General features: G+C 34.2%; 1 protein-coding gene across 1 annotated transcript in view; it reads left to right on the top strand.

Annotated features, from left to right (window-relative positions):
* The window catches only part of LOC104517297 (sodium channel protein type 1 subunit alpha-like), a gene marked incomplete at its 3' end in the record, with an annotated part of 61,679 nt that overhangs the window by 24,598 nt on the left and 14,111 nt on the right, over positions 1 to 22,970 (top strand). Inside the window, 9 exon segments of the mRNA XM_010161901.1 lie at positions 1 to 46; positions 643 to 881; positions 3,179 to 3,352; positions 3,954 to 4,310; positions 5,009 to 5,491; positions 6,793 to 6,910; positions 7,818 to 7,972; positions 10,492 to 10,665; positions 13,104 to 13,226. The exon segment at positions 1 to 46 is cut by the window's left edge and continues 99 nt beyond it. Coding sequence (XP_010160203.1) covers positions 1 to 46; positions 643 to 881; positions 3,179 to 3,352; positions 3,954 to 4,310; positions 5,009 to 5,491; positions 6,793 to 6,910; positions 7,818 to 7,972; positions 10,492 to 10,665; positions 13,104 to 13,226 — 1,869 coding nt within the window.

Raw genomic sequence — 22,970 nt, 5'->3', positions numbered from 1 at the left:
GAAAGAGCCATGAGTATTGCTAGCATACTCACAAACACTGTGGAAGGTATCTGCTATGCATAGCTTAATATTTAATACCTGTTTTTTCAATGGGCTTCTGGAAATTTGAGTTGATAATTAAAAACTGATTTAAAATAGCTTAATTAACAGATACCATCTCAAAAACTTACATGTATTTAGCAGTAAACTCAGTGCTATTCTAGGTGATAACAATGTTTTTTTCTTAAAGTAGGAAGGAAAATTATATTGAAAATCTTTTCCTAAACATAACAAATTTCAAAATAAAAATATTTACATAATAGAACAGTTAAGCGTGAGGAAGAGGCTGAAGTGTAATCAAGGAACAATCGAATACATCATACAAATTGATGCATAAATTGATATTGATCAGAATGGAGATTGGAATACTAAGAAATTATACTTGTTAGACAAACTGAACAAAATAAATACATTTGATAGCTGTTTCTAAAGACTTTCTTGAAAAGCCCTGTAAATAAATACAAAGGGCATGTTTATACGAGGTTGATCATTACAAGTATCATTTCAGATAGACAACTTGACCAGTACAGGTGCAATTCATGTAGGATTGAGGAATGTTAGAACAATCACATAGTTATGTGTATGAACTTTCTTTTCCCACAGAACTTGAAGAGTCAAGACAGAAATGCCCACCATGTTGGTATAAGTTTGCAAATATTTTCTTGATCTGGGACTGTAGTCCACATTGGTTAAAAGTAAAACATATTGTCAACTTAGTGGTAATGGACCCATTTGTTGACCTGGCTATTACAATTTGCATTGTTTTAAATACACTCTTTATGGCTATGGAACATTATCCGATGACTGATGAATTCAATAACGTACTTTCAGTTGGAAATCTGGTAAGTCTGTTGGGGTTTTATGTCCATGATTTGTAAGGGATTGTGTGTGAAATAACTGAAAGAGTTTTAACAGCTTTTTATTTTCGTTTTACTCTTTAGAAAGTAGATTTATTAGAAATTTATTGGCCTCCAGATATGACTCTATCTGAACATTTTCGGAAATTTCATTGTCAGTGCTGGCTCATGTAATTTAGGATACAGTAAAATCAATATACTGTATATTTCTGCTAAGCCAAATTAAAAATTAAAAAAAATGGCACCAATGCTACATTAAGTAAAGTCCATCTTAAACAGAAGTTGATTTGTCTAACTACTAAGCCAGGAAATGTGTTACTTCCATGAAAAAGACACTATGCAAATATACGTATTGTTTCCAATCAATACAAGTCTGTAAATTATGAATGTGTATTTAATTGCTCTGTTTCCTGAACACAGGTTTGCAATACCTAGAAGAGCTATTTAAAAGCATTTCTAGAATATTATTCTCTACAAGACTTTTCATGTGGATATGTGAATTGTTTTCTTTATATGTTTTCTGTAAGACTATGAAAAATATCCTGCAGTACTTTTTCCTCTTGTATTTTTTAGATTTCTTATCATCAGATAATTAGAAAGATATCTTTTCCTCATGTTGTCAACTGTATTTTCTCCCTTCTACTTCAAAAAGATAAATTATTAAAGAATTCAGGAGTTAATTTTTGGTAGCTCTGATGCTTTTGAACTGACAGATTTGATCACAAAGAAGTATCTGCAGCTGCAGTCCTACTTTGTCTCTTATTTTAAGAATTGATTTCTTATAATGGGATTTTTAATAATCCTTTTTTTTGTATTAGGGAAAAAAATAGATCGTGTAAATAACTACAGGATTCAGAAAGGAGACTTAATAGATACATGTACTTCCGGTATTCCTACGTTTAAAATAAAGGAAACTCTGAATCTGAGTTTCCTAGTAAAATGTAAAATCTTGTATTGTAGCACTTTTGTTTTCTAACCCAGAAAATTGCATACAAATTTTGGTGTACATCTGACTACAAAGGGAGTGCGAGAGAGAGATTGGCTATAAGCATTCTTCCAGTCTAAGCTCCCTGGCATGGATTGCTTCTGAAATAGTCTCCCAGGGTTTGCCTGCTGCACTAGTTCTGCTTTAAAGCTCCTTGAGAACCTCACCATCCTGGTTGTTAGGAGCCTAAGTCAGCTTTTCAAACTGTATTTATTCATTCCTACTTCTTCCTTGGTGGTTCCAATCTGTAGTTTAAAAAAACAGTAACCTTTCCCTCCCTGGTGTTCATATCTGGAATGTATTTAAAGACTCTAATAAAATCTATCTTGAGCACTGGTGTTCCTAGGCAGAGCAAGTCAGAATGTTCTTGTCCATCTGATTATGCCAGTTAGATTATTCTCTTCTGTCCCATTTTCTATTCAGCTTGCTTGAAAATGGGTTATCAAAAGCAAAAAAAAAAAGAAGCATTTCAGACCAGAACTCAGGCAGCCTTTAGTGGTGCCTTTAGTACACTCTTATCCTACAGGAAATTCTTCTAAGACTTCTCTCAAAGCTACTCAGGATCACTACCTTGGTGGCTCCTAAATATGATTCCTACTACATTTAGCATAGCATCCCATGATGAGAAGGCATTACCAGCAGTGTCATGTTTAAAATGCATTTTAAAATACTTTTTCATTCCTGACATTAAAGTGATTGAGACTATCAATTTCATTCAAATTACCGACAACACCCAGGTAGAAGTTTCTCAGCTTCAGCAAATTGTTGTATCTCAGTTGAGCTGCTTCTGGAATGAATAATCTTATCTCTGCTGAAGTGAATAGGGTTATGGCAGGTTATAACAGCAAAGGGGCTACCCCTCTGGAGTCTTAGATTTGGCCTCATTCATGCTGCTGTATAATGTAATTAGTATACCAAGAAAGATGTTGTACCATGTAATTTCTTGGAAAGCATTCTGGTTTATGTTGTGAAAATCAAATTTGGGATATTGTTGGTACAGTGCATGGAAAGTCCATATCCTGATAAAGTTGAAATTGGATTATAAATGCTGTAAAACAAAAGTTTATGTAATTTGTTTAGTATAAAATTTAATTAATTAAAAAAAATATTTGCCTTGTATGGTACTTGTTAAAGGAAGGCAGGTATAATAAATCACTACAGTACACTGAACTACTTTTTAAGTATCAGTTTTGGATGAGACATTGCAGATACATAGCTTGAATTAAAAACCTAGAAAGCAGCTAAATCTGTAACATTATATTTCACGATGAAATAACAAACTGCATTTTGAATTCAGGTCTTCACTGGAATCTTCACAGCAGAAATGTTTCTCAAGATAATTGCAATGGATCCTTACTATTATTTCCAGGAAGGCTGGAATATTTTTGATGGTTTTATTGTAACTCTTAGCTTGGTTGAGCTTGGTCTTGCAGATGTGGAAGGACTGTCAGTTCTTCGATCATTCAGATTGGTAAATATACATCAATGGCACTGATTTTTCAATGGGGCTTCATTAACTTTTTTTCTTTTTTCCTTAAAAAGTTGCTTGATGATTGCCATGAAATTGATCCTGATGTACCTCAATTAGTACAAATCCTTATTAGTTGTGGTATCTTCAATGGGAAGAGATCCAAAGAAAAACATAGCAGTGGGTGTCTTGGGCCTATTTCCAATGTATTTATTGTATATGCACACTTTAAGCATCCAGCTATGCAGAGAAGCAAATTGACTCACTAGATGTATTCTGCTAAGATCAGCATCACAGGAATAGTTCTGCCCTACAAATACCAGTGGAAAATTGGCCCTGATGATTTTAACAGATGAACCCTAGATTTTAAATTCCACCTAATGTGGCTAGTAGCTTCTTTGGTCTTCAGCATGCTTTGAGGATATCAAGATCTAACTTTACATGATTTTGTTGACTCCATCTTCGTGGTTTTAGACAAGAGGACACTCTCTGAACAGTCATACTCAGGGCATATTTTTCAGTAATATCCTTCCACATCTTATCTTTAAAATGTCTTTGTGTCTTTCTTTCTGGTTATCCTAACAATATTTTTCTTTTCTTCCAGTTACGAGTTTTCAAACTGGCAAAATCTTGGCCAACACTAAATATGCTGATAAAAATTATTGGTAATTCTGTGGGAGCTCTAGGTAATCTGACTCTGGTGCTGGCCATCATTGTGTTCATTTTTGCTGTGGTTGGGATGCAGCTGTTTGGGAAAAACTACAAGGAATGTGTCTGCAAAATCGCAAGTGACTGTGTACTTCCACGCTGGCACATGCAAGATTTTTTTCACTCTTTTTTGATTGTATTTCGAGTCTTGTGTGGAGAATGGATAGAGACGATGTGGGACTGCATGGAGGTCGCTGGCCAAGCCATGTGCCTTACAGTCTTCATGATGGTCATGGTGATTGGAAACCTAGTGGTATGTAATCAAAGTATTAATAAAAAAAAATCTGGCAATACAGTGGGCTCAATCCTGAAGTGAACTCTCTGGCTCTGCTTCAACAAAGCACTTAAGCAGGTGGTTTCAAGCAATGCTTAAAGTTAAGAGCTTTTTTGGATTGAGAACAAAGTATTCTGCAATAGCAGAATCCAAAGAATGTCAGAGTGAGCACTTAGTCACATTCTTAATTTGTCTTTTGGCTCTTTGTAAATATTTTGTGCTTCAAATAATTTTAGTTTATGGGCTCTTTATAAACTATTTGCTTTGGATTTTTTTATTATTTATACTGTATGATTATTCACCTAAATAATCTACTTTCTGCTGTGTGATGGATACTTTAAACCTTTTAATGATGCTGAATAACAAACCTGTTGTCTCCATTTTTAGATTATAAGATTTTGCACCAAAATATTTATATACCGTGGGGATTTAAATACACATTTACAGATATTAGTCAGTTGTAGGAATATTTTCTGAATAGTGAACAGGACCTAAGCAAATTTTAAAAAGCTTAGGTTTTTGTGGAGAAGAGTAAGTGTTTTGAATGTGCTTTTCTTTGGTTATGGTGAATTATTGGGATTTCAGTCTTTGATGTCACTAATATGACAGTTTTTAATAAAATAAAAGTTCTTTCTTGGGATGAAGTCTAGAACATTCTTTTTTTTATCTTTCTGCAGGTATTGAACCTATTTTTAGCCTTGCTGTTGAGCTCATTCAGTGCAGACAACCTTGCTGTGACAGATGATGACAATGAAATGAATAATCTCCAAATTGCTGTAGCAAGAATGCAAAAGGGCATAGATTATGTGAAAAGAAAAGCACGCGAATTCATCCAAAAAGCTTTTGTTAAAAAACAAAAAGCTTTAGATGAAATCAAACCACTTGAAGATTTGAACAACAAAAATAGCTGTATTTCTAACCATACAACTGTGGAACTAAGCAAGGACCATGACTATATTAAAGATGTGAATGGAACAACTAGTGGCATAGGTACAGGTAGCAGTGTCGAAAAATACATAATTGATGAAAGTGATTACATGTCATTCATAAACAACCCAAGCCTCACTGTGACAGTGCCCATTGCTGTGGGTGAATCCGACTTTGAAAATTTAAACACAGAAGAATTTAGTAGTGAGTCAGACCTGGAAGAAAGCAAAGAGGTATTTAGATATTTTGTGCATTTCTCTCTGAAATGTTCCTTTTTTTTTTTTTTTTCCCCCTGCATATGCCTGTGTATTTTGTTCTTGATCATTTGCATTTTGACACTTCTTTGTACATGAGCATAAATGAGCGTATAAAGGAGGGTTTAATACTTGATGAACAGAAGTGTGAGAAAGGGTTAAAAATTACAGCCTACCAGGGGAGATAAGGGACCAGGCAATGGAAACCAGACTTATCCATAAGAACTGTTTATGGTCCATATGGCAGTTGTACCAACTGTAGAGTGGGGTAGTGCCTTAGCTACAGCCTTATGCCACCAGAAACTTTTGTTTACCTCCTGTAACAAAGGTCCCATGAAGAGTGTCATATATCTTCTCTCTCATCCTTTTCCTGTGGGATTTTTTTGTGAGCATGTATAAACCAGAAAACATAGAGATAGTTTATGTATTTCCTTTAGACACTGGAATTCTTTTGGATTTTAAAATTGTCGGCACTTCTAGACCTAGATTCCCCAAAAAAAGAAATTTTAGCCATAGACTCTTCCATATACTTAAAATTCATTTAGTTGTTAAAATAGAAAAATAGTATTGCAGATGAAAATGTTTCATGATGCTAAGGGAATGTGACGGCAAGCTAAATGTCACACCAAAGCCTTTTTGTGAAATATATTTAAAAAAAAAAAAAAAGTTTATAACCCTCCTTTACATGACTTTTTGTCTGTGGCTATTTTAACAAAATAATTTAAATTGATTTGATAACATAATTTGCAAAATAACTACACCCTCCATGAGTGAGTTTGTTGACATTTGAATCAAATCAGAACATCATCTTTTCAGACACTTAACAAAATTAATTTTCTATCTTGAGTAACCTCAACCTTAACTAGCTAGTTACCATTCTGGTAGCAATCTAGTTTCTTTGAGGCATAGCTCACCTTCCCCCACCGCTGTTGTATTGCTAACACTACTTCAGACACCTAATTTTAGGCGATCAGAATTCTGTACTGCGGTCACTTCAGTGTGCATGAGCCCTCTAGTGTTCTCAGCGAAAATCCAGTGTTAAGCTAAGTGCAGTCTTTGGATCCTTCCCGGAGAAAGGAGACCTGTACGTAACAGCTTCTCTCCATGGCAAACTATTTCAGTGACAGTATTGTTACCATTCTCCTTTTAATATCTGGAGTATTAATATTTCTTTTCCTGTTAAATATTAGCCAAAATTTCTTACAATTTACAAAATTTCTTACAATTTACAAAAATATTCACTGTGCACTTGTGATGCCTTTCTTTTTTTTCCTTCTCAGAAGTTAAATATGTCTAGTTCATCTGAAGGTAGCACAGTTGATATTGGACTTCCTGCCGAAGAGCAACCAGAAGCTGAACCTGAAGAAGCCCAGGAGCCAGAGGCCTGCTTCACAGAAGGTGTTTGGAATGAAAACACTAATAAACTTATTCATTAAATACAGAATAATTATCTATTTAAACTAAGTATTAATATTTATGTATTGAATTACTCTTTTGTTAATGTTTATGATTATTAGTGGTAGTATTTTTAGACCCTAATTTTCCATATGCATGCTGAAACCACAATTATTCTATACCTGAGATAATTAATAAAACATTTTATCAGAAATGTATAATTATTTTTAAAATAAGAAAAATATATTACTGTAAGTTTTATTTTATGATTAATGACTGTACTTTCTGGAACTTTTAGTTGCAGTCTCCTAGATAATAGAGTAACACACTATTTTTATACCACTTTTCATAGATATCTATCAAAGTGCTTTATAAAGAATACATTACTGAAACAGCTGTTGAGTGGTAAATGGAAACAGCACCTGGATGGTCTTGTGCAAAATTCTAAATGAACTTTCTAAAAATTGGTAAAAAGTGAAGGAAGAGCCTTTGAGTGCCACCTGGGACAAGAACAGTCTGTTCAAGAACAGACTGTGTCCTTCTATTGGCCCTTTCACATAACTCAATAAAAGAAGAATCTGGTCATAAACTTTATCAAGCATTTAATTCTTGATAAATGAGAAATTATTTCTTCTCAATTGTTTGTTTACTTGTAAATTCCCATGGTTTCAATGTTAAATTTTTTTGCTTTGGGGAAAATGAAGGTCATCTAGGTGAATTTTTTTGTTTGTTTGGGGTTTTTTTGGTGGTTTTTTGTTTGTTTGGTTGGTTTTTTGTTTGTTTTTTGTTTCCTAAATAGCACAGCTTCTGGGAAGTTAGCATTGTATCATTAACAGAATGCATAATCAAAATTAATGCAGTTCAACTAAATCTCTTTTCTTTTTTTTTCAATACATACACTGATTTAAAGGCTGTGTACGCAGGTTCAAGTGCTGTCAAGTAAGTATAGAAGAAGGGAGAGGAAAGCAGTGGTGGAACCTTAGAAAAACTTGCTTCAGGATTGTAGAACACAACTGGTTTGAGACTTTCATTGTCTTTATGATTCTCCTCAGCAGTGGAGCTCTGGTAAGTAAAACATGAACAGTGTCACGTTGTCAAAAAACTTCTTAAAAGTTGGCTTTTAAACATTGTTTTAACTTAATTTTCTCCACCAGAAAGAATGTGTTTCTTTCTAATTCCATGTCTTCAAATGACAGAACCAAATTTTAGTCACGCCTTTTAAAGAATGGGTAAAAAAGGTCTATTCTCAGCAATACGTTGAAAAAAACCCCAGACATAATTGATTAGAGAGGGCTTAAATCCCTTGCTGAAAATTATAGCGATATGCCAGAAGCAGGGAGGGGGACAACATACAAAGAAGAGAACGTTTTTAACTTTGTTATTTGAGATTGCTTGCTAGTTTTACTCAAGGAAAAGAACTGTCACTGGTGAAAAAAAAAAGTTTAGAAGTGACTGTGATGGCATAAACAGCTCACAATACCTTGCAAGAGGCAGACCTACCTTACAGTCTTATAAATGCTGTATGCTAGAACAGCAAGAAAGATTAAAACTGTGTGTTTGTAATTATTTCCTTCTAAGAATAAGAATTTATTATTTGTGCTTCTAATTTAGCTTCTACAGAGTCATGTAGACTAAAGGGATATCTGTAAAAACATTTGCCAGTCATTGAGCTGTAAGTTTAACAAGCATGTGAGGACAAAATAAAGAGAAGCCAAACATAATATAGATCCATAACAATAAAAGAAACAAAACATACCAATAATATATTATTTCACAAATACAAATAATAACAAAGAATACAGAAATGGGAGATGAACTGTTAAATAGATATGAGCCTGGATACATACTGAGCTGAAATTTATTAGGCAAACTACTTACCCTGAGATAACATAGAGTATATCTGGCATCTGCCCTGGTAGGTTCAGTTGCCCTTCAGTAAGTTACTTAAGTTTCTACGTCATAAAACTGCAGGGTTTTTTTACAGTTTTTATAATATATATATATAAAGAAAAAATATACATACTTTAGACCACTTCCAACAATTTAAAATACTGCAAATGGTTTGCAGTTTCTGATTATACCTATTATTGGTTTGTTAAATCTGTAAGCATCAGATTTGGTCTATTATCTGGTTTGGCCTATTACCAGCACAACCATCAAATAAGCAACTTTTACTGAACACCATGTGACACCTTCCATGTGATTTCAAATCTACTGAAATAATCAAAGACTCAGCTACACATTTGAATTTTGGGTGATGCTACCAAATGAAGAAAACATTAGTGACAAGAACTTAAATGAGGGAAAAGTAGAGTCAGGCGATACGGTAAATGTGAATTTCCATCATTGTATTTAGAGGAAGTTGTCATTGTATTTAGAGATCCCACAGCATTAGCATCTCATGCTTGTGAAACTGTTTCATCCACAGAACACAGCAGATTTGTGAAATGCTTGAGACATCAGGGATTAGCACAAGATTTTGGAGATGGGAGACCCTGCTCTGCCTTCAAATTCCTTCGTGATAGTGAAAAGGTCTCTTTGGACCTACCAGTACTGTATCCCAATGTTCATCCCAAGGCCACACTCCAGAGTCTCACCATCATTGCATCCAGGAAGTCTGGCAGGCACAGGCACACTGCAGGCTGCCTGCAAACCCCCACCCCTGGGGCATTCAGACAGGCACACTTCCAGCTGCCAAGAACACTCCTAGCTTAGCCTCCGGCATGCTCCCATCTATAAAAAGCAAATGGTATGTGTTGATTCTGTTAGCGCTTACATATTAGTGTCAGATACCATGGGGCCTAAGCCAAGTATCCATAATTACTGATAGAGAGATATTAATGTGAATGATAGACAAACACTAATCATTCTAACAAACAGGTATAAAGTGGTTCAGAAGCAGGCTGGGTAAAAATGAAAGTTAGTATCAATAAATATCCAAATCTTTGCAAGACAGTAGATCATTGCAGCTCTTTTAATCCAATAAACCCAATTGTTCTGCATAAGAAATAATCACACAATTTAAATTTAAAAGCAAGTAAAGGGAAAATTTCTCATAGGGCAGAAAAATTTTATGAAAAGCAGAAAGTATATTGTTTTTTCAAATGTCTAAAAATGAAAACACACAAAAAGTGTAAATAACATTGCAAGGATCTCAGAAATTTCATGTATCTCATAAAATGTGAATAATTCAGTAAAGCAGGATTTTTTTTTTTTAAGAAAGGAAGAACTTATTTTACGATTTATTATTTAAAAATTTCAAAAAGCAGCAGGACTTAGAAACATAAGATCAATTGTATTGTCATTGTCCTAAAAATTTTACAACTATTGTCCTGGATTTTGAAAATGGATCAGCTTCTCCCTCTTGTGAGCTAGAAAATGTAGTTCCATAGGGGGAAAGCAGGTGTATACCAAGTTAGCAGGAAAGGAGACATCAGATCTCCCCTGCGTTTTCTTCAAGAAAGAATGTTTCCTTTCTTGTTGCCTGTTTTGTTTTGGTTTTGTTTTTTTTTTTTAATTACAACATGGAGTATGTGCAGTAACAAAAAGGAACAACAAATACCTTTGTATGTGTTTATCCATAGGCATTTGAAGACATATATATTGAACAGCGCAAAACTATCAAGACCATGCTGGAATATGCTGACAAGGTCTTCACTTATATCTTCATTCTGGAAATGCTGCTGAAGTGGGTGGCCTATGGCTATCAAACATACTTTACTAATGCCTGGTGTTGGCTGGACTTCCTGATTGTCGATGTATGTTGTCTATTTCCTAGATGTTACTTTTATATTTATATGATGTTTTAAAATTACCACAGAGTTAAGAAAGACTGGAAGTTTTCCTGCTAATAAAAGAACCTCACATGGCACACCCACAAGCAGTTAAAGGGTTTATCCCAGCACTGTTGTTGAAAGAGGTAGTTCTGTCCTCTGCACTGTCCCTGGCAGCTCATTTGCACCTTCAGACCTGCCTTCTCCCCTGCTGTGGTCTAAACCTCATCCAGAATTTAGATGGGTGTCTGGTCCATGAGACATCAGACTCTCATCTGGATTAAAAGTCCTCTGGCAAGAAAACGAACATCGTGTCCACAAACTTCCGCATATGGGTGAATTACGGTTTTACAAGGAATGCAAGATGTATCTGGAGCGTTGGTGGTGTGTCTTTCTTAGTATTAAAAGTCCAACGAATATTACTGAATTTGCAGTCTTCACAGCTGTTAGAAATCAGGCTCAATAATCTTCCCTGCAAGGGTTAGCTAACAGTTTCAACTCTACTGTTCTCTCCTCTGAAATGGGAGAGACCATGTCTTGATCTATTAATGCATTAACAGAGAATTTTTAAAAAGTAATATTGTAAGAATGCTGCCTTGAGAAAAACCCCAATGTGCAGACACACATACTGTTTCTGCAGTCTATGAAGTTATGTGTGTGAAACTAAAATACTATGTTTTACATAGTTACAAAACCACAACTAGTCACTACACTTTTAAGAGAAATTTCTGGTAAAACTTACATATAAAAAGAAAAAAAAAAATTGAACAAGCTCAATTTTAAAATTAAGATGCAATTTGTGTGTCTTTCAATGACTTAGAAAGAGACACTGAATCAGTAAAAGGTGAACTACTTAAGCAGTTATTGACCCAAAAATTTGTTAAAAAACCAAGAACTGCTGAATGTTTTCCCAGCATACAGGGACTAGCAAAGCAATTTATTTTCTTGAACTATGTTTTGTGATGGGTGCCTAAAACCTTTTTCCTTGGTGTATGTTATGGATTAACATTCAAACACACTACTCACACAAAGAAAGTACCCTGTGTTTGGAAAACACTGAAGTTCTTCAGCATCTGAATTCTTTTCAAAATGCGTACCTATGTGGCACCTATAACAAAAAAGCCTGAGGAAGCATGCAAGCAGAAGCACCGGTTCTTTTTCTAAAGTAATTTTCACTAATATTTGACCTTATTTAAATCATAGTATCCTAAAGAGCCATCTTGTGAATGTGAAAATTTGAATACTACTTTTTGACACATGTTCTAGTGGCTGAATAAGCTTATGATTAAATCCTAGATTTACACACCTGGAATTTTCTTTAATTTGTCTTTAGATTATGGCTGCTTGAAAGTTTTCAGCAGTATGATGAATGTGCTGGAGAAAGAAATTTAGGTTTCAGAAGCAGCTAGTTTTGTGGGTTGCTAGAGCCAGTGTTTGACAAGTACAGAAAAGCTGTTAACTCTTAAAAGCTGAAGAGTTCAAATATAGTGCTTGGTTTAAAATATGGTTCATAAAGGGCACTGTGTTAGAGGACTTTTTACCTCATGCATTGTTCTTTATAATGAAAGAGTACATGAGATTGTTGTGCTATTTTTGGCCCAATAAATAGATAAGGAATTAGAACAGAGTAATGAAGGAGCATTTAGGGGAAATAGGAAAAAAACAGAAGGTATTATTTTGGACAGGAGCCATAGCAAATGTAGAGAATATGGCATTTCTCGCTGAGGTAATGTAGGCCTGTAAAAAGCCTGTGGATGTGAGACTTCATTATACCTGCTGCCTATGGAACTATTCTTATAAGGTCTAAGAAACAGCATAATCCCAGTTAATGTCAGTTTGTAGAGCACATAAACTCAGCAGTCAGGCAAACAATTAGTCAGTGTAACTGAATATAGAAAAATTCATGCTTTCTACCAATTTCTGAGGAGCAATGCTGCTCCGAGACCCATCTGTTAATTCAAAACAGGCTTCAGTCATTTCCCTTTCAGCTGCAAGCAATCAAATAGGCAGTATCAGCTATAATTACTGATCTCAGCAGCATTGTAAAACAAAGAAAATGTAAGAACAATACCTAAATTGGTAAAAAGGAAAGATTAATTTAATTTGGGGTTTGTGGTCTTAAATGCCCTCAGATCACAAGCAAAATATGAAATTCAGAAGTATTTATGTTTTGAGATATTGTTACCTTATGATATTTTTGTTTGTTCACCTATCCTACTCTTCTTTCTTATTGCTTCTTTCTTCTTTCTGTTTGTTTGTTTGTTTGTTTGGGTTTTTTGTTTTTGCTTTCATTTAAAAGACTTCCTATTCCTGAAGAAGGTGGTCCAAAACTAGATTCTTCTAAAGAAGTTTATATCTCACATCTATGGTATGTAAAGTAGTATGTACAATATAGTAATTTTTACTTTCCTGTTTTCATATAGGTCTCTTTGGTTAGCTTAACAGCAAATGCATTGGGTTACTCTGAACTTGGTGCCATTAAGTCCCTTAGGACACTAAGAGCTTTGAGACCTCTAAGAGCTTTGTCACGATTTGAAGGCATGAGGGTAAGACAACACGGAAGAATCTGAACCTATGCATGCATAGAAAGAATCCATGCATGCAGAATAAGGAATGACAAGTCCATGCAGAAAGGCTGCACTATCTTTTTATCTATTGCATATCTTTTACTAACCAATAAGCAAAAAGCTTCATCAATTCACCTAAATCCATATGCAGTATCACATAGAAGTTACATTCATTAAAGTTACTTTACTTTCTAGCCAATCTCAGGAGTTTTCCACATAAGGCTTTGAAATTACCAACTGTGAACTCTCTTAATAATGAATAAAATGTAACAAGATTTTATTATTTTTTAACTGATAAACAAACATAGCAAAATATTTATGCAGGAATCTAATTTAGCATTGGTTAATGAAGATATTTTCTGTTACCAGTTGAAATCCTTCATTTTTCTTCATATTTGATAAAATGCTTTTGGTCTAACCCCACTGAACTTTACTAGATGGTACCAGAGATATATTCATACCCACTAGTGGTTTACATCTATTTCTGAGTTTGGCTGACTTTAAAAACAAATCAAGTTATTTTATTTCTCTATGAATTTTTTTTTGTAAGGTAAATGCTTTTCTTATTTCAACAAATCTCTATTCAATATTCAGTACAGTGTATATAAGCTTATTTCTTATTTATAGACCCTGCTTACTATTCATCTCACTTAAGAAAGCATTTTAACTTATTTTTTCATTTGTTTATACCTTCTGTTCCTTAAAGCCACTGAATACAAACTAACTCTATATGCATGTCATTGCAATATTTTTTAAGAAAATGCTTTTTGCTACTTCATGGAAACATAAGAGGAAACAATGTGCTAATGAATTTCAAGTCAATTATAAACCAGTGGAATAGCCTGGAATATACTGTCCTAACAAACTTTTGATAAGAATCTAAGCTTAATCAAGTCAAAATGAGGCTTATAATTCTGTTCCTTAAATTGTGTTCATAAGCTACATATCCCTAATTCAGAATGCACCAGAAAAAATATTGCTAACCAGTGATGACTAGATTAATAAACTGCAGTTTAATGTAGCAAATTGACTTATAACATTTTTCTTATCATATGAAATTCATTATAGCAGGATAAGAGCTGGTCGACTACTACAGAATGTATGAATTTTCATTTACGTTTGGAATGACTATTAGATTTAGCCATTTTCTCTTTGTCCTTCTTTCTACTTACTGTTCATGAACATTCTGATAAATGTGGTTTTGTGCAGAGAAATGCCAAGAAATTGCTATCACCTTTACTTTTTTAATAATGTTCTGGTCAGCTGCAGGTGGACTGGGACATTAATATAGAAATGACACAGGGACAAGAAATTCAGCTCTTTAGATAATGTTGGAAAAAACAGACCATTTCTAGAAAGAGAATGTCAAAATTGATTGCCAACTATTTTATTCCATTTTTCTATATCCTTACATGACTGCCTTAGTAAATTTTGCACTTAAAATATTTAGGATATTCATACTCAAACGAAAGTACTTGTTATTTGAAATCTATTTACTGCTTTCCTTTATTGTTCACTGAATAACTGTGAAAGTATGCCAGAAGCCAAATCTTATGATAGAATTTCAGATACACAACATGAGTAATTCACAGGCAACTTACTCTGTAAGAATCAGACAAATCTAGAAAAGCAAAAAAGGTTTCAGCTCTATCTTCCAATATTAATGATAATCAATGAACTGCCTGATGCCAGTCACTTAGCAAATTTGACTGGCCAACTGTATAGGCCTTATCTTTACTATTAGTTACATGTACTTCTGAAAATGGTTTTTCCAAAGCACTTGGCAAGCATTCACAACAGCTCATTGACAGGTAGAAGCATTACTGTATGAATGACTCACAAACAGTAAAAAGATTCAAATAACAAATAAATGACCAGCTCATGATAAGACTATAGCAAAATTACAGTCTTCTCAGAAACTGAGTTCATTTAATAAAAATCCATAAACCCAGATTCTTTTATCTGCAAACAGAAAGTAAAAAATACGTCAACCCTCTTTGCTTTCTTATATTGCCTATATCTAGACTGAGCTGTGACAAAACAAGCTGAGTTTTTATTCAGCAAGTATTTATAATTTTAATGTTTACCCCCATGCTAAAAACTGCAATTTTTGCCTTGAAAATATAAGAGATTATATGTATTCCACGAAAGTCCCTTTATGTAAAAACATTTTGTAAAACAATCTGCTAAGTTCTCCACTACTTTAAATCAATCTTTTTCTTAAATGAGTATACCATTCTGGTGAATTGGAAGAATACAGCATTTTACATAGTAAGTGCTAAAAAATGTTTTGTTATCCCAAAATATGAAATACTCTTCACTTTTTAAGTTATTGTCTTATAAGTTTACAGTTAGACTCTCTAGTTACAACTGAATTTTGTAATTATGTTGTTTCACAGATGGGAAAAATTCTTTTACCAAAGTGAATATAACATATATGAATCACTTGCACCAAAACAGGGTACAAGTGGTCCATAACTTGTGCTTGCCTTGAGCACAGAAGTGATCCTTGCCATATCAAGGGCATTTAAAGTATCTACTAGAATTGTGAGAAATTTTAATACTTTCTATAGGCAATCTCAAAACCAACTCCACCCAGATGCTGGAAGGCAAAGTAAAGAATTGCTTTAATTTAATTTAAATTTCTGTCTTAGGGTTTATATTCTCATCTCAATTAGTGTACATACTGAGCAGAAGTATCTGCAAACTGAGATTTGAATATACCCATTGCTTTTTGTTTAGCTTTTTAGTACCTGCAATATAATGCTTTTGCGCTAGTTCTGAATTGGTATGCTACTTGTAAATGTAGAATACTGAGTATACATTGCTTTGCTGAGTTAGAAAATTAAGTGATAATAAAGCATGCATTTATGTCTAATTTCACAATATAAAGCATGTCATGCCGTGCTTGATTTATTTATTAGAGAAATAGTAGAAGGCAGCAAACAATCTGAAATCCACTTGCACTTTCAGTTTTGCATGCCTTATGCATATTTCTGGCTGATGGCTTTAAACATTTACTGTATTTCAAATTTCCAGTCCAATTTCATAACTTGTAAAACTAAATTAGAGTATTTGATGTCTTAAATATCCTCTAAAATTCAATGGCTATTCCTTAGATTCCCTTACCAGGAAAGCAATAATGAGGCATTTTCAAGTGTACTCCAAACTTCATTAATAGGACAGAAACATTTCTCATATGAGTTATAAAACATAACAACAAGTGTCTGTCATTACAGAATCACAACTAATAACAGGCTACATATTTCTATTTCATATAGGATAACCTTTCTTCAGCTTGGATGGGGTGGACCACTGGTTCGTCCCCTTGTCTGTATTATGGGTACAGTATTTCCCCCTTTTCTACCCTTAATGATTAGAGTGCAACTGATCACTACATTGTGTATTTAGGGTTAGAAGGAGAGACAATCTTATTTGAGAATCCCAGCAGGAGCAAAAGTAGATTATATATTCACCCTACACCCCCTTCTTAATTGCTTTAAATCTTTGGAAATAATCCTTTGAAATTTCTGATGTTACACAAATAACATGAAAACTTTTGTGAAAATCAGTTATCTGAGTTCTTTTTGCAGGAGAAAGGTACCTCAGCTATTTTTAGATTTTTAGATGGTTTTTAACTTAGATAAAAAATGGCTTTCTTCAAAAATATGAATCTAGCATTTGCATTGTCTTGGAAAGATCTGTGCTTTACTCTGTTACTCAATTTAAAGCTAAATACATTCAAAAATATCCCCTAGAAAGTTTTGAACTTTATTTGTAATACACTAAGCACACACCAAAACACTATATCTGAATAGTCACAACTGCAGATTTTTATGTGACTACAATTTAATTTTTGTAAAATTTTTAAACCCCTGTATGTTACATTAAGTAAATCACTCCAAGTGTGTATGGATAACACAAGATGTCATATAACATATGTAACCATTTCTTGGAATCTGAATTCAGTATCATTTGGCCTGTGTTGGAAACAAGCTTTCGTAATTTTTATAAAATGCAGTATTGTTTTCGTAGTATCTTTCTTGCAGTTTAGAAATGTCCTGCAGGATACACATCAGTGATATAAAAAAATCTCATTCACTATCAGATCCTTAGAAAAACCTAGTTCTTAGACTACAACCCTTGTAAGCACCAACTGTAGGAGGGTATTATTTGTGCAGGGCTTTTTGTAGCTTCAGTGTAAATGATGTATCAATATAAACATTATTCACTGTAAATTTAGCATCTTCCCTCACAGTTGAGGATTATGTATTCACTCTCAAGAAAGTGTATTCACCATCCTCTGCAGGTTTCTCATAAATATAGAGTAATATATTTTGTTGATCAAAAGATTATGCACTTTGAAGGACATTTTGAGGACTGTGATCTTATTCATTATCCTTAGATTTTAAAGAAAATCTAGTAGTTGTGTTATGTCTCCTGAAAGACAATTTAAAAATTGAAAGAGTTCACTGTAAGAGGAGACTCTGTATAGATGTTCAGAAATCATACAGGAAATATCTTTGTATTTTGAGATTTTTTTTTAACTGTATTTCTGCAATTGGAGGAGAACTTCTGAAGAAGTTTCTTCTAAAATTGAAACTAATCTGATTTTTATCCGGATTTGTGTTTGTTCTTCAAGAAAATACTTACTTTTAGTATCAAAATTTAGTAAAATTGTATTGAGTTTACATTTTCATTAAAAATGTTAAAGAACACATAAAGATCAATAACATTCCATTTATACAACAGGAGGACCAAAAACGTGATTTTACTTTTTACTGTATCAAATGATATTCAAAAATACTGTTCCCGCATCTAATAATTACTCTGTTTTCATGCTTGTGTGTGTTTACAATATTTCCCAGGTCTTTTCAAACAAATGCAGACATATGATTTATTGCCTGGCAGATAATTATTGTATTTCATCATACAGTAAGTTAAACTGTGTCTTTTCTTCTAAAAAGTATTCAGAAGTATTTTGTCATATACTTGATTTCTGGTGAGAAACTGAATCAAAACTGCTCCAGGAACTCCAATATCTTGGTAAATCCCACAGTGTAGCTTGGTTTTAATAGATTGATACACGAATAAGATATCCTTCTGTTGCTACTTTAACCAAGTTAAATTTTCTTATAAAAGCTAGGACAGAACTGCAGAATCATTGAGGTTAGAAGTGACCTCCTGAGATCACCTGGTCAAACCTCCCTGCTAACACTTCTAGCATTCCAAGGTATAAACTCATCATCCAACATCATGACTTTTCCAGCACAGTGTTATAAAAATAGCTTGTGTGTTAAGTGTTTGAGGACGTATTTTGCTTTTTCTTGAAGATAAAGTTCTCTATCAGAAATATTCAATCATCCGCACTTGTACAGTAACAGTTACGTAGAAGTAGTAAAGACTGCAATTGTTAAGGGAGTGATTTTCTTTCCTCTGAGATCTTTTTTCTCTTGCTTCAACTTGATATGTTCATTACTGTTAAGATTAAGATTTAGTGGTACCTCTTTATCAGGTCTCTGATACTTTCCATCTGCCTACCTTCTCTGAGCATACTTTCAGGCAAATCCAAAATTTTCTTTACAATTTCTGCTTTAAATGATAGTTTTCTAATAATCCTCACCCTCTATTTCTAATACAGTCTTCATTTTACTCAAAAATTGAAAACCTTTTCATAAATCTTGTCATACTTGGATTTTTTCAATACGTGAGGTGCTACTCAGTGCAGTCTAACACTAAGAAAATGCATTCGTTTCTTGCATGAAACATCCTTTTGTGATTTTTTTCTTATTTAAATAGTATTCTAGTCTTACTATCATAATTTACTTTTACGTACTTTCTATTTGCTACTTACACATTGAAAAAAACAACTATTGATAAATTATTTCTCAGTGATTTTTTTTTATTTTCTTCTTTTATTTTAGGAAAACAAGTTGCTCTGAAGTGTAATGTTTACTGCATAAGAAAGTAGTACTTTGAATTTTCAGACTTTGGGCAATTTTAAAACACTAGAAATTCAGATGAAATCCCTGTTTTGCCATTCAAGTTCCAGTCTCTTCAACTTTATAACTTGTCCTAAACTGTTTAGGATGAAAAGGGATTACACAAGCTTTTATTTTTCAGATAATAGACATTAGGATTAAAAAGGGGGAAAAAATGTTCTCTTGTGCATCCCTGCGTATACTTATGTATATAAAAATCATCATATTTGGAGTAACACCTTTCTAGTGGAAGGTGTCCCTGCCCATGGCAGGGGAGTTGGAACTAGATGATCTTTAAGGTCCCTTCCAACCCAAACCATTCTGTGATTCTATGATAAAATATCAGGAGAAATCTTGACTTGATTTTAACAGCTATAATTTACTGTTCCACAAGGTCAAACCCAGCTCTTACTGAGTTAAAAACTTCTGCCTATGAGAAAGAATTAGGCCTGTTTTGTTAAGGATTGTTTACTCCTTATTTAAGGAAAGCACATTGCTGATCATGATCTCAGTCCTGTCTGTCACAAGATACTCTCATGATGAAAATGAACTCAAGTAGTCATCATCAACTGGGAATCTTCCAACTGAATTATTTTAAGGATTTCACATTTTTAATCTGAATCATTTATATGTTTAAATTCACTTTTACCTCTATTAGTCTTTGCCCAAACCTGCATAGCAGCAAATTTCATCACTGCACTGGTGGGTGATGTCGTAATTGGTGAAAATTGTATTTACTGAGATTTATTTTCTGTTAATTTTATTTGTTGATTAAGACTTTGTCACTACTGATTACCCTGAAGGTCCATGCATTTCCCCTTTTTACCTGACAAACTAAATGAGAAAATTGATGGAATTGCATTTTCTAAAGGTACTTGTCTTCTAGAAATCTAGTGCTGTGTTTTACATCACACTGCATATCTACAAGGTTCCAGATTATCTTTAGGTATACAATTTTAATAGTGAAATTCTGAAAAGTGCCATCTTGTAAACTCAGAGCCACCTGTGATCCGTAAGGTGTGCAAAGTTTACAAGTAGATACTCTGCAAGCATTTCCCCATTCTTCATAGGTTCAATTATGAGATTAATTTCATCCTTGGGGACTGAAGAGCCATTCAGGTAGTTTTTGGGGAAGGTACTTTAAAGCATTCTTGGGAACGTTTCGCTCTATACTACATAACTTCGCATTTCTAATTACATTTCAAAAGGGTCTGTCAATAGGGCAATTGACACTTTGGATTTGGTTTTGCTGTACCATTAGCAACATCCGGGGTTTGGTCTTTTGTTTTGTTTGGTTGGTTTTTTTTTTTCCTTTTTAGTTCTTTGGTGCAGTGGTCTTCTTTCCTATCACATAGACACAAAAGGGCAGAATGGGTGCATCTCTCTTAAATTTGGTTTCCATAACAATTTTTTTGATTGTGTGTCAACTTATGAGCATCTATTTCTATAAACGCCAGTCTTTGGAAAACACCATTATTTGCATGTAGAGAAGTTCCTATTATGTATTTCTGACTTTCTCCAGCAGAAGCAAGTTACCCATGTTTCCTGATGGGTAAGCTAGAAAATGTATAGTATACATATGATAGAGGATCCAGTGATAGTGGAACAGCTGTCAGTTAAAGCACATGAAGGAGAGCCTTGCACTGAGTTCAAGCTGCTGGACAGCTGATCCCAATGTGTTGGTGCTTGATCTGCAAAGGTCCAGTCATATGCTGCCATAATACAAATAAGCCAGGTTATAACTCTTATAACTGCTGATTCATGAATGTAAAGAGCAAGGGATGATAATTCTCAAGACAGAGGTTTGTTCCAATGATTCCTTGCCTTAGTCTACCAGATAGTTCTAATCTTTTTGATTCGGGTGTGAACTTTCCTCATGGTTTCCCTCAGAGGCTCTTGATTCCCTGATTAGAAGTTAAAGTATTCCTTATGTCTTTTCCTTCCTTGCCTCAACTGCTCCACAGTTTAAGAGAGAATACACCTGTCTGTTGCCTGACACCTACCACTTGTTCAAGACAGTGTGGTTTCAGCATCTTCTAGCTTTTCTTTTGTGATGTCCTCAAAGTCCTTCACTATGGGAACATGCTAAACTCAGTATGTCACCTGAGCCTCCATTCCTGTCCACTCACAGCACACCAAACTGCTTATTCCAGCAGTCTTACCTCTGCGATGGACCAAGAATCTAAACCAATGGCTACTCACTCACTTCTTCATCTTTTGGTGCAAATGCTCTCTGGCAGTTTTGTGTACATCTGGCCTTTGGCCAGTTGAGCAGGGAGATTCAAGACCTTATAGCAGATGTTCTTACCTCATACTTGTTCAAGACAAGGCAGCACTCATAGCTTACTCTCAAATCCTGCCCAAGGCAGAGTCAGTGTTTCATTTGAGTAAAGAAGGAGTTTTCCTATTTTGCTCTAATATGACTTATGCTATATATGTTATTGTCAAACTCTCTTTGGATGTTGCTGTCTTTGAACAACTGGCTCTTCAATCTTTCTACTGTTGAGAGAGATTAATAGATTTTTGTAACAAGCATCATCTGAAGTCTACAATTGTGTGGCTATACAGATAGTCACTTAAAGAAAAAGAAAATACTACTTTTTTGGACATATATATTCAAGCCCATAATTTGTTCCTCTTGCAGATCCTGAAGGCTTTTTCAGGCTTTCCCAACTATCAAAGAATTGAATTTGGGAGGAACATGTCTTATGCATGTTAAGACTATATAGCATGCATAACGGATAAGGTTTGATTTCACCCATAAAGGTCCTGGTGAAGTAAAAATTACTTGGCTTTCTGTGCTTGTGTATGTGAATCTTAAGTGAGAATGCACATACAGAAAAAAATATGAGTTAACTATTAAATAACTTCTATAGCCTCTGATGAACTCTCATATGAGATCTGGCATATCACATCTTTGGGAAAGTTTTTCTGTTTAAGCCTAAAATGATGAAGTTGACAACTTCCAAAGTGTAGGCAAATAAAGTACTTTGTCATTTTAAGAAGGGAGAATGTTGCAGACATAATCCTATAACCTTTCTTTCCATCTCAAAGATGGTAACTTCCTCTTCGTTTGCACCAGGGACAGGGTTTGGAACTTCTTCACGGAAGCTGCAAAAGTTACAGAAAAAATGGATAAGTACTACTGAAGATTGTTGTTGGTTTGTTTACAGATTTCAGGAGGCCCTGATATATCCACTAGTCAAGTCCAGTGTATGGATTCCTGGAAAGCCTGTGGCTGCTGCAGTGTCAGGATCTATTGAAGCTATTTTGCTGTGGCAACAATAATACATTTGTATCCCACTATGTGTTTCAGACATGTGTCCCACAGCAAGGCTGAATCCAGTAAAAGTTCCTTATATTCTTCTTATACAGTAGGGATAAACTGGTATTTTGCACAATCATCATTCTATACATATGCACTGCTCTGGTGGCAACACTGAGGTTTGGTGGTTTTTTTTTTCAGTTCCATATTGCTGTCTGCTTTGCAGAGTTGTCCAAAAAAAGATACAAACAGCAACAACAACAAAACCAACTGGACTACTAATCTGTATTGGCTTAATATCATATCAGCTAGAAGACAGACAATTAGCATTGCAGTAATTATTTTATCTTACATATATATATGATCTTGGAAGATAAATGTTATGAAAATGTAAACATGAAAAAATTGTGTGTGTATATGAAACACTGCTTTCTTCTAGTGGACACGTGGTTTCCAACATTTTTTCCTGGATGAGTA

Source organism: Eurypyga helias, unplaced genomic scaffold, assembly GCF_000690775.1.
Source record: "Eurypyga helias isolate BGI_N326 unplaced genomic scaffold, ASM69077v1 scaffold8552, whole genome shotgun sequence".
Classification (NCBI taxonomy): domain Eukaryota; kingdom Metazoa; phylum Chordata; class Aves; order Eurypygiformes; family Eurypygidae; genus Eurypyga; species Eurypyga helias.
Note: the sequence above shows the minus strand (reverse complement) of the source record. Positions and strands in the feature narration are given on the sequence as shown.